Below are 12566 nucleotides of genomic sequence, written 5' to 3' on the forward strand. Positions count from 1 at the left end.
TCTGCAGGCTTTACAAATCAATTGTACTCTTCTGACTACTTAAAAACAAGCAAACAAAAAAGTGCTTTATTCTTCACATACACTTTTTTTTAAAAAAGGGAGGACACATTTTGTGTTAGCCAGGGTGCCACTGTCAAGAGTACTTTCACATAACTTTGCACATGTTCCAGCTACACAACACATGCTGATTTTCTACGCAATTGGTTCATGTCCATGTTTTGCTGAAGAGTTTTTGGATAACATAACAACAGTATACAGAAAAATTAATTCTACTCAGAAAAGGTAAACAGTAATTAACAATTCCTAATGTTAATTGTTTTGTAGAGATCCTATAACCAGCCTAATGGATAAACAGCCTGCAAAGTGGAATATGCACATCTCATAGGATTTGAAGTGGAGGATAAAAGATTTGTTTAAATTATGAGACTTGAATTTTATTAATGTTATGCCAAAAGAAGATAAGACATTCACAACAGACATCATTGAGCTTTCATCTATTGTATGTTAAAAGCAGTGTCTCAGGAATCTAATTTTGCAGACCATCAGATACAGTATATCCTAGGTTATTTTTCCATCCATGTTTTCAGAAGCATAAAAAAAAAAAAAATGCAAGATGAGATAAGCAGAAAATAGTAAAAATATTTTTCATCCTTCATCACAGCATTGAAAAGTAGTATCAAAGAAATTAGGCATCAAGTACACAAACCTCTGGTGCATTTTAAAGGGCTACAGGCAGTATGTTGCTATCTCTTTATTTTCCCCCTCTTAAATTTTAATTTAAAAATCATAAAAATAATATTCAACACATGATGTATAAAGAGAACACAGCCTGACTAAAGTTAGATGAAAAAACTCAGCGTTTTCTTACTTGCATCAGTTCTGATTTCAAGGTTCTGACAATCTAGGTAACTTTGAACACATTTTGTCTTTCTATTGCACATGAGGATGCAAACAGATTGCTGACTCAAGGCCAGATTTCACTTTCTAGTATCAGAAGCTTTTGACCAACATTTTGAGGGGCATGGCTTTTCATGACTGACAGAAGTTATTGGCTTCACTTAGATTTAAGCGTTTTCAACAAGAAAATATTGTTCAGATGCACCATCGTTTGATAACTAACCAGAGAAGGAAATAAAGTACACTGAAAGACAAAAAAAATATTGAGAAGAAATGAAGTCTAACTTACAACACTGGGAGGCAGCACTGGGTAATGGTTTCTTCTGGACTTCTTCTTGAAAGGAATACTAAAGGAGAAAAAAGGGGGGGGGGGGGAGGGAGGGAACACGGAGTGGTAAGAAAACAAATGATAACTCATAAATGGTAAATTTAAGAAACAGCTTTCAGAGTACAGCATGCCACACATCAGAGAAAATATCCCTGGTAGTAAAGCATTAAATATTCTCCTTCATATCCATATTGAAACATACTCCCAGAAGTGTCTTTTTTTTTCATACCATAAACAGCTGTCAAATGTGCACATCTTGTTAAAGTAAGATCTGTCCTACTAGAAGCACAGGCCCTATTTTCAATTAGTGAGATCTCAAATTAGACAGCTAAAAGATCCAGCTCTCCACACCACAACGTCACTGCGATGGGGAGCTCAGCACTTCGTAAGCCTGTTTACATTTAGACACTCGAGCACAGCTTCAACAGTTCAAAACTCATGTTGCCTCACAGGAAGGCTGCAGTAGGAGATTGAAGTGGTTAGGTAATTAGCATGCCCAGCAGGGCAGTAACACAGTGTTTGCCCAGCCAACACTTACAAACTCTCCTGTGATCCACTGTACATCCAAAGTGAAGAGTTTTTCATCTCGTTTAATACTAATTAGAGAACGCAGAGATATTTCAATTAGCCAGCTTTGACTTTTTACAAAGCTGTTTGTTACAGCATCAAAGTGTTCCCTAGAGGAATGCCAGTGGGTTTGTTTAGTTTTTCTCCTCTGTCTTGTATTACACAGAGATGTAAGAAATTTGGGACAACTGACCGAAATAATGAGAACAGTCTTTGCTACTAAAAAAAAGGTCTAATGACAAAGGAAGTGGCAAAAGTGCCGCAATCTGTGCAAACAGAGCCACCAGACAGCCTCTGCCTGGACTTGGTAAAGATTAATGACCGGTTCATTACATGGAAGGTGACAACCTGCAGACTTCAGTCATGGCTATCTTCCAATCTGTGCTATTTAAAATGCACAAGTGAACCTGAAAGGTGGTTAGTCTTATCATCAGCAAACTGCCAACTCACTGAGTTAATCAGGACTGTGAAAACAAGAACTCCTGGATCTCACAGCACTGACTGTTTGACAAAGTGGTGAGAAGTCTGTTGATGAGCAATTTCAACAGCACAGCAATGGGTTCCAAATTATTATACTCAGAGATCCAAATGCGGCACTAGTTCATTCTTTTTTAGGCATCAGCCCAAGGGCCACCAGCAGTCCCAAAAAGAATTAATATTAAAGTGTTTGTAGGAATAGAGATTGGAAAGCATTTTTATAATACCACATCAACTCCAAATGAACCTGCTTCTGTTTGTCCATTGACTCAAACCAAGATAGCTGAACTTTAAAAGAAAATAAGGGCACAAAGTTGTCCTGTACTAAATACCATCATGCAGACTAGGACTCTGCAGCCCGAAAGTCATGCAAGAAGGCAAGGTCTCTAAAGCAGAGTGGCACAGAGTAGACGAATGAGGATCAATCATTCAATTTCTTCAAATAAACCTGCCTGCAGCTGGTTTCACAACATAGGGTTTGTTTGCTCAGAGCAAATAAGGTATTTCTTCAGGCAGTGCGCAATTAAGGCGCTGAATTCCTTTGCTACAACACAACTGACCTGCATGCATTCAAAAGGCAACTGACATCCACAGAAGAAAAATCCACTGAGTGTTGATAAAGATACTCTCTCTTGTTCTGGAAGTTCCTGAGCTATAAATCGTTGCAAATCAGGAGAATATGCAATGAAGATGACATCCCCACTCTGGGTCACTGTCAGACATGGGACAAGATGAACCTTAGGTCAGGCCCTGCACAGGTGCTCTGACATTCTTTCATTTCTCACTGGTGAGAGGGAATGTCCATAATGAATGTGAGATCATTAGGTCACCAATACAGGGACAAATTTTGTTACTAGTATTGGATAAAAGCACGCACTTAGCATGCAGATGGATGGCATTCCACGGAAAGGGGCGTCTTGCAAAGCTCAGGATGTCTTTCAGCAGCACCAGTTGAGGGATGCACTAGAGGGCACCTGTGCTTCGCTGAAGTACCTGGCACAGGCTGCGGCTACAGTCCGCAGGAGCAGGGAGGCACCACAACAGCATCACCAACAGGACACATCATATATGGAGCTTTGCATCAACACTAAGAGGTATTCAAACTTCTAAGAAGGCAGAAGAGGTTGCCCTCAAGCAGGTAAGTTTTTATCCACCCAAATATTGGTGTGTCCTCATGCAAAAAGAAAACCCACCCTATTTTCTTCATCTGCACAGTAAACTGAATGACTCACATACAGAGCAGAAACAAACAGATGAAGGATCCCAGAACAAAAACCTCATAAGTCACTGTCAGCTTTGAGAAGAGAAGGCTCCAGGGAGACCTTACAGCAGCCTTCCAGTACCTAAAGGGTGCCTACAAGAAATGTTGATTGAGCGAGCCTTTTTACAAAGGCATGTAGTGACAGGACAAGGTGGAATGGCTTTAAGCTCACAGAGGGGAGATACAGACTAGACGTCAGGAAGAAGCTCTTCCCTGTGAGGGTGCTGAGGCGCTGGCACAGGGTGCCCAGAGAAGCTGTGGCTGCCCCATCCCTGGCAGTGTTCAAGGGCAGGTTGGACACAGGGGCCTGGAGCAACCTGCTCTAGTGGAAGGTGTCCCTGCCTGTGGCAGGGGGTGGTATGTCAAATACTATTTTGAAAACAGCAGGAACTGTAAAGAAATTTTTTAATCACGTAACAGACCGACTTATTAAAAAAAGAATAAAAAATCAACTTTTAGTTTACGGCTGTTTAGCCAAGTACACACTAGGAAAGAAAGAAAAGCAAAGCCATAGCTAGCAGGTATTATACCACAAGTTACATATAAACTGAGCCATTAATAACTGGGTTAGGACACAGGCTAACAGCTCCAAGACTCCTTTGTTCCAAGAAGGATTCAGTAACTTGCTTTGTCTTCTTCCTAGAAACAGCCAACTGCAAAAATGTCCTTTTTGACTTGATTTCACGAGTGATGAGAACCTACCACAGCTTGTCAAAAACAGCTTCGCCCTATTCTGAAATCAAAACATGGTATTATCTTTCCTTTGAGTGTACATGCATCAACAAAACAGTTTTCAACACTCAAGCACTTCCAGCAAGCAAAAAAGTGCCCGTCTCCTAACAGTACACTTGAGAAAACAGAATTATAAAAAGTTCATGGAAGACTTGTAAATAATGAACAACTAGTAGTTACATTAATCACAGGGATCCAACACAAAGAATAAAAGCAAGTTATAAGGCATTCAGGGCTACATTCATCTTTCAGTTTAGATACTTACCTCATCATCTCCCAGTGAATTTATTTGTTCTAATTTTCTGGTCCAGTATCTGGCCTCTTCTTCAGGGATATCTATACCAAAAAAGTAAGTCACACCATATTATTAACCAGGCATATCTACATTTACCACTAGTAGCATTAAAACAGAGAGGGTATTCCAAGATCACACCACAAAAAAAGAAACCCACACACAGTTCTGAAGTAATAGGACTGTCTTGTGTTAGCACTCAGATGAAAAAAACCCCCCACCATTGTAGACAGTAACAGTTCAAGGACTTACACTGCTTTCTTGATTGAAGGTGATTAATGCACACTGCATAAAGGTAGGAAGGAGTAAGGCAGATTGGTTCATATTCAATTCATATATTAGTTTATTAAGAGCCATTTCACACTTACATTAATACGCTTGCTATCTGCTTGATAACACATAGCAAGATCAAGAGCCTCTTCTGGAGCTTTTTACAACCTCAATAGAATACGGCTCCTTCTGAACAGCACATCATACACACATACCTGCTGTAACACAAATTAAGTACCTAAAAAGAAGTGGTCTCTTGTATTCCTTTGCAGGCAATAAGCCAAATCTTTTGAGGTAATGATCAGTGCTACAGGCAGTCATATTCACACAAAAGCACATTCCCATTTTTACACCACATTGCAACTTCATTGTGAAATGAATCACAACAACCCTTTTACCTTCTAGAAGATTTACCAAGTTGATGACTGACAGCAAGTAGCAAGCATTATCACCTTTATTTTGGTAACTATTCTCTGTTTCACACCTTGAAGTAATAGAGTGTCCTAAGTGGTTTGAAGGAAACACAAACTTCTGCCAAAAAAAAAATTTCATCTCTCAAAGTGCACCCTTGGAAGTGCAGATGAATTGCTGTGGAAAGCTTAACACTAGGCACGTTAGGTAAAAACTGCTTAAGGAATAGTGCAAGAGGTGCACAGCACCAAGGGAAATAGCCTGCTAAAAGAAAATCATAGAATCATAGAATCATAGAATCGTAAGGGTTGGAAAGGACCTTAAGATCATCTAGTTCCAACCCCCCTGCCATGGGCAGGGACACCTTGCCCTAAACCATGTGGCTCAAGGCTCTGTCCAACCTGGCCTTGAAAAAACGCATCAGCCAGGCTCTCAATCCAGGACAAATAAGTAAATTCTTTAGGGATGGGAGAGTATAAATCACTGGAGAGATGGAAAAAAGTTTGGGATTTTTTCTGTTTGTTGGGGATTTTTGGTTTGGTTTGATTTTTGTCTTTTTAGCCACTCAACATCCTCCTGACAGTAATGACTTCTGAAATTTGGCTTCTTATGGCCCAAAACTGCACCAATGCAGGAACTTCAGAGCTCAAAGAGGAAGGAAGTGGAGGGACTGCTCCAGCTAGACACCACCAACCCTGCAAGCTGACAAATTAGGATGAGTATAATACCAGTTCAGCAAGTTTTCACAGCTCTTGTAACTCTTCACACTCTTAGGTGCCTCATTAAGAGCCAAGAAGTTTACATTTAAGAAGTTTGTTTTCCTGCAATGAACCATACCCCATGAACGCAGCTATAACCACATGCTAAGCTGTGCATTGGCAAGAGTGGGAGAAGTAGGCTGGAATGGTCTCTTGATGAAAACGTGGTTCTAAAAGTTACATCCACTCTTGCTCCTGAGAGAAGTAAGAACAAGACTTACTGGCAGGTAAGCATTCCATTGGCACCTATGATGCTTTCTTACACTTAAATGGAACACCTGTCCTACACATGTCCTCTCTCAGCCACACAAACCACCATCTTATGAAGCCAATGACCCCAAAACATCTGGAGATAGTAGCAGCCGGCATGCTAGAACACAAACTGCTTTCAACAAGAACAAAGAATATGCCAGATTTAGTGGAATTTGACATTTCAAAAGCAGCGATCTCCTTGGACTATAAATTAATGGCTAAACCTTTGTAACAGAAACACCACTGTACTTTTATGCAGCAAGTCTCACCCAGACAAGGGGGATAAAACAGGCCCCACCTGAGAAAGTTTTAGGGAGCTGGAAAATTAGCACCTGGCTCTAGAAAACCTGCATTAAGTAGGAAAAAAGACAACCTATTTCTCCTTGCTTGAAGGAAGACTAAAGTAATTTATTTTAGCCATAACATGCAGAGCTAGTTGCTCTAATGCACAGTACATTGCTTTGTTTTTACACGCTATTAAGAAACAAGGTAAGAGAAAGATAAGAGTCTTCCACAATTACAGGAGTTGTAGAAAAATATACATGCTTTTGATCACTAGGGCTATGGATTACAGCTGCACAGATTTATTAGATGAACTCTGCACAAGTTAGGGACAGCATTCAAAGGAAATCTGGACAGAACTGAACTAGAAAGAAGACATCCATTAACTCAAGAACTATCAGCATACAGCTTGAGGAGATTTAGGAGAACAAATTCCAACAAGCACCTGAAGCAACCCAAACATTAAAGCAAAGCATATGAAATTTATCTCTGAATGCCATCATTCTCTAAAAGATGAAAAAAAAAAATCATTAACTGAGAAATAAAGGTCAGAGTCAAAACAACTCAACTTTGGAGCCTGAAATCAAAGAGATCTTGGTGGGATGAAGCAATGGATTACCATCAACACTACAGAAACTGCAGTTGTCTCAGGGTAGGCTTCAATGCTTTCCACACAGGCCATAGTTTAGCATGCCCAGGCATCAAGGAGCACCATGTGTCTCAAGAGCTGTTGTTCCTATCTTGTATTCATCTAAGGTGCCCATTTCATAGATGGAGTTACGGGATTTTTAGTGCAGGATTGTTGCTATTCCATTGAAATAGCTTCTTATGCAAGTCAGAGATAAAAAGCTATAAAAATAAAAATCTGCTACTGTCTAGATACTGGCTGCCTTAAGGACATCTTCTTGATCTAAGAGAAACTCTTCTTATCAATACTAATGGCAGTACAGTTAATGCACAGCAAACCTTAAACATGAAGTTTAAAACCTTAAACAGCAACTGGCCTAGGAACTTGAGTCAAGTTAGCTGCTCAGAAGAAATACCCAATGTAACAGAATTCTCTATTTTTTGAGGAAGCAGTTTATAACTATTTTTCAGTTTCACCATCCGCGTGTCACCTCAGTCAGCTGTTTTGTTGAAGCCGGTTCTTTGGAATGCAGAGAATGAAAATCCCTAAGGCAGAGATCACAGACTGACTGCTTGTAAGGCCACGTCCACTGGCCAGCTCCTACGTCACTGCTCAGCTTTGATCACAAGCGCAAGTTACTCTGCTACATTAACTTTTGCTTACAAGATAAAAAGCTGAACTACTCCAAACAGAGGACATTTGATGCCAGCTCAGGACTCTGCTGACATCATGCTTAGTGAACAGAGGAGCAAGGCCATACGTCGGTGAACAGAGAACAGAGAGAAGATGAGCAGATAGGTTCACTAGCTTAATTTGATACCACCATGGAAATGTTGCAAGCTTTATTGTACTTGCTCCTACTGCCGCCTTCAGCTGGAAGCTGAACCCAGTGTCTTCTATGGGCTCCTGGTGTCAAGGGGCAGTAAGGCCTGGATGATCCCTAAAGAGGAGAGGCAAAAGACACTCCGTGGCTGGCCAGGCAGGGGACTTGCCAGCCAAGGCCCCATTCTACAGCACGTGAGCAATGAGAGCCCAGAGATTATGGCCAGGCTCAACCAGGAGCCCACATCCACAGGCAGGTCTGAGGTCAAGCCAGGAAGCCAGTCCACATCTTGGCCTCGCCCTGCGGGTTCCATAAGCAGGCACAGACATGGCAGTGGCTGAGGTGGGGGATCAGTAACTCTCATAGCAGCACTCAGGACTGAAGGCTCAGAGCTGAGCTGAAGCAGGACTCCTGGGCCCATGACCAGATGGTTTGTGTGGTCCCAGGTAAGGCTGCTCAGAGCAATTAAGACCTATCAGTGCACCCATGGCCCTGACACCTGGATACACTGCACCACCACAGAAAGGGGACACAGCAGTACAGAGACTTATCAGACTGAGGATGGAATTAGAGGACAATTTGCGGCATCTGTGCAGATCACTTTGCTCACAGTTAGACCCCTCAGGTATCTAAACATGACAGTATTTCCACTTAGAGATCTCTAGCTTAGCAATAACAGGAGTTTCAGTCCTAAATCTGTTCTTCACCTCAGGCTTGGTGGTCCTTGCTCTACTCCTTCCACATCACCTTGTGCCACCTGAGTTTTTCTCAGGCAGCAAGCCCTGGGCTGGGGCATACTCCACGTTGGCATGAATGAAAACAAGTGCTGAAAGTAACAGTAAGGCCCCCTCTCTCCCCACTTTCTTACAAGCCTTCACCTGGCTTCCTCTCTTCCCAGACCCAATTTCTTCCCTTTCAGAGGTACAGGAATCTTCACAGGTTCTCACTGAAATAACTTCGTAGTGCTGAGCATTTCCCTTTCTGTACAGCTCCCAGGATAATAAAACAACAAAGCACATTTACTCCACCTGATGGCTAGATGCAGATCAGCATGCTCCCAGCCTAGGAGTGGAGAGAACACTAAAAGCATTTTCAATCCAATGATCTATAAAAACAGCCTGGCACAGACCCAAACTGCTGTAGTTTGGAAGCCAAAAGCATATTTCAGTTCTCTATCCCGTGAGGGACTTGCACACAGCCACTGCACTTCTAGAAAAAGGGGAACAGAGTAAAATTGCTTTCAAACAGCACAATTTTACAGTTGAAAAGCAGCATCTTGGAGAGTCTGTGCCAGCACATGTTCACTACATAGGGAAAATTATAGCAAAACTGTCTTTTTCCTACTAGCAAATTGTCTAATACCAAGAAGAACAGTTGTCTCCTTTCTTTGGTACATCTGTCTTGTTCCTGAGAAGAAACAGACTACGATCAGTGGAGAAAGCTGCTCCAGCCTGTCTTCACTAACAACCACTTCCTCCTATCAAGAACACAGTTTATTGTCATTTTTAAAAGACTACCAAGCATAAAAATGCTTTGCACCCTATGGGTTAATATCAACTCTCACTAACACTTCACATTTCAAATGCTCACGCTTTGCTGCACTTTTATAGAAGAGGATTTTCAGTTATTCTGTTTCTGCAAGATTAAACATTTAAGAACACAGGGCTGGCAGAGAACATTAGATGACAGTCTGGTCCCCAGCAGCATAGTCCATCTAACACAGATGCTCACTCCAGAAGATCCACAGATACCTCTCTCTTGTACGCCACAAACTAATGTCACACTAACAACACTATTGAATTAAATGCAAGGGCTGCACCTGGAACATGCAATGGGACACATGCAGGATACATCAAGGCCACCACAGATGTTCTTTGTCCTGGTAGAAATCTGGACATTAACAAGGTTTAACTCCTGGATAACCTCAGAAAAGATTATTTTATATCACCAGGAACAAAGGCTACAGCTCTCACCAGACTCTGTTAGGAAATGATTCCTTCCCAACTCCAAGCCAGATAAACACCTAAAAACAACTTTATATGGGGGGAAAAAAATACATCTGCGTTGCTTTCATCATGTACTACCACTAGCAGCATCAGCACATTCTGCACTTATTTCAGCATTAGCTCTTGCCAGTCTCCAAAGTACCAGGGAGGAAGAATCCTGAACATACCAGGCGGAAGCAGAAGCAGCAAACTAATCCGGGATAAATATAGTACAAACAACAAACCTGTTTCTAAACCTCTTTGCATATTGATCACGTTTTACACCAAGGACTTTAGTTATTCTGGTTTTCAAATTCATTTATAATCTTTCACAATCCCTTAAAAACTTTTCCAGCTCCATCTAAGTACAGTGAGGTATTTTAAACACACAGACTGAGGTACTGCATCTGTGTGTCTCAACTAATCTAAACGAAACTGAGCAGCCAGAAGTGATAGGAAAAGCACAGAAAAACAGCCAAACAGAACACTACTACTTTTTTTAAAGCTGCTATCCCAGACAGCTGTATTTTACCAGACTTGAAAAGCATCACGAGCTCTACATGTGCACACATATTGCTCTGGTTCCCATGTATCTACAATAGCCAGGAGATCTTCACCTGGGAAACAAAATGTGATACACAATGTTCCCAAGCGTCACTCCAAACATGCTGTTATTAAAACATAACCTCTACAGCAACAGAGCTGCTGACTTCAGAACCTCCATAGCAGATCAGTGATCCATTTAGTTCTTCATGTAGGTTTAAACCAGCAGTTCCCAGCTCGTATGACCACACAGTCTTAACATGTGGGGCACTTAGAGTCCATGCTGCTACACTTCAGGGAAACTGACCAGCAAATCCATCGGGAGAGATGTAGAGGCAGTGCTGTGAGCTGAGCTACCTCCGTGCATCCTTCCAAGTGTCACAGTACTGCAAGGGCAGGGAGACACAGCCTAATCCACCTTGCAGGGTTCTTTTCTACCCTAGAGGTGATGGCAGGAGACGTTCAGTCATGGTGTGAAGGGAAGCACTGCTGAAGAAGTGAATATGGGTAGATGCTATCTTCTAGAGGAATATCCTGTACTCTTAGTGCCTACCACTTTTCAACCTGCTTCTGACCTTGCCATAGCAGGACAGACTGAAAATGGAGAAGATCCAAGAAAAACTACAGCAGCCTTCAAGTGAAGAGCAGAGGAAGCCTTGAGAGAGATAACTGATGCACCCATTTTTTCCTGGACCTTATGGAACACGGGACAGACAAATTTTCACACTCTAAAATAAAAAACCTTCAGTACAGCAGAGTGGAGTTCCTGTTCTTTCGGTATTTGGCATAGTAAGCAAATGAATAAAGTAACAGATGTGTTTTAAATGATCAATTGTGTTAAAAATAGAATAGCCACAAAAAGCTGGTTATTTACTTAATGTTTTCAGTTTTCTGCATTAAATCCTACTTCTCAGCATTTTATGCTCAATAGAATATCATACTGTTTACAGCAGCAGTTAAAAACCACCAAAATAAACAAAAATAATATTCCTGTGTTTTGAGTACAGTAGTAGGGAGAAAACACACTATTACCTGAAATATTTTTTTATTTTTTTAAATCCAGATGCTCTAACACATAATGATTTACAGGGAGTCTGTTTTCCTACACTTGAAAAAAAACCAAAAAACAACCCCACTCAGAAACATAATGCACTCCAAAACATGAATTGCAGAAGAAAGCAAATTTTCTTTTGGATACTCTCTGAATACACAGAGAGAGATGAGAACTTCATTTCCTTTTAAGCAAATAGAGTTTACAAGCAAGTATGTCAGAATTAACTTAGACGACAAGGTAGCAGCTACAAGCTTTGCCTTTTAGCTATGCGTGCTGTGTTCTCCCCCTCTCAGAAGCCTGAACGCTTGCCCAAAGAACCAATGTTTCAGCTCACAAGGAAATCAAGTTGTTCCTCCTCTTACATTACAAGCAATTTCAGTAATAAACATCCCACTGACAGGGTGACAGCAGCAGTGAATCACCAGGACGTTTTCATGAGGAAGGGGGATGGCTCCAGACCAACGTTAGACAGCTTAGTTGTCAAGACAGCCAAGATGTCAGATACCTTTTCCCCTTTACGCACTGGACTGTAGTTAAAGAGCAGTGCCTATTATATCTATAAAACGCCACACTCACCCTGAATTACACCATCCAGCGGACTGTGCACTCCAATTAGTGCGCTCAGAGCACAAGATACGATTTATATTGATTGCAGTGCTACAGGGTCAAAGCCTGCATCCTCCCTTGCATCCAGAATGGGGGTATAAGACTAATAGATGACCTAACTTTTTCCCACAACAGATGGCCAATCCTGACAGTTGCTGGCCAAATGCCAGTGGGTGCACAAATGCTGCACCCGTGCTTACAGCATGATAGAAACTGTGCATACTGCCAGGGGCTTGGCAGCAAAGAACAAGCAACAGGCAGAGGGGGGCAGATGAGCCTTGCAGTGGCTAAGAGCTTTGAAAGACACCAGTGCCCAACGCAGGAAAAAAATAACATGAGCCCCAAACACATCATCTCTGTTCTTGGATCCAAGAGACACCTAAGAGCTGGAAAGAGAAGC

At 41.6% G+C, this 12566-nt stretch overlaps 1 protein-coding gene across 6 annotated transcripts in view; it reads right to left on the reverse strand.

The window, feature by feature from the left end:
* UNC13B (unc-13 homolog B) overlaps positions 1-12566 on the reverse strand; it is a 212451-nt gene that overhangs the window by 166138 nt on the left and 33747 nt on the right. For all 6 annotated transcript variants that reach the window (XM_030512441.2, XM_030512438.2, XM_030512440.2 and 3 more), the window contains 2 exons: positions 4528-4598; positions 1187-1244 (listed from right to left, as the gene is read on the reverse strand). In XM_030512441.2, the coding sequence (XP_030368301.1) occupies positions 1187-1244; positions 4528-4598 (129 nt within the window). The remainder of the gene's footprint in view (positions 1-1186; positions 1245-4527; positions 4599-12566) is intronic.

Source organism: Strigops habroptila, chromosome Z (genome assembly GCF_004027225.2).
Source record: "Strigops habroptila isolate Jane chromosome Z, bStrHab1.2.pri, whole genome shotgun sequence".
NCBI lineage: Eukaryota > Metazoa > Chordata > Aves > Psittaciformes > Psittacidae > Strigops > Strigops habroptila.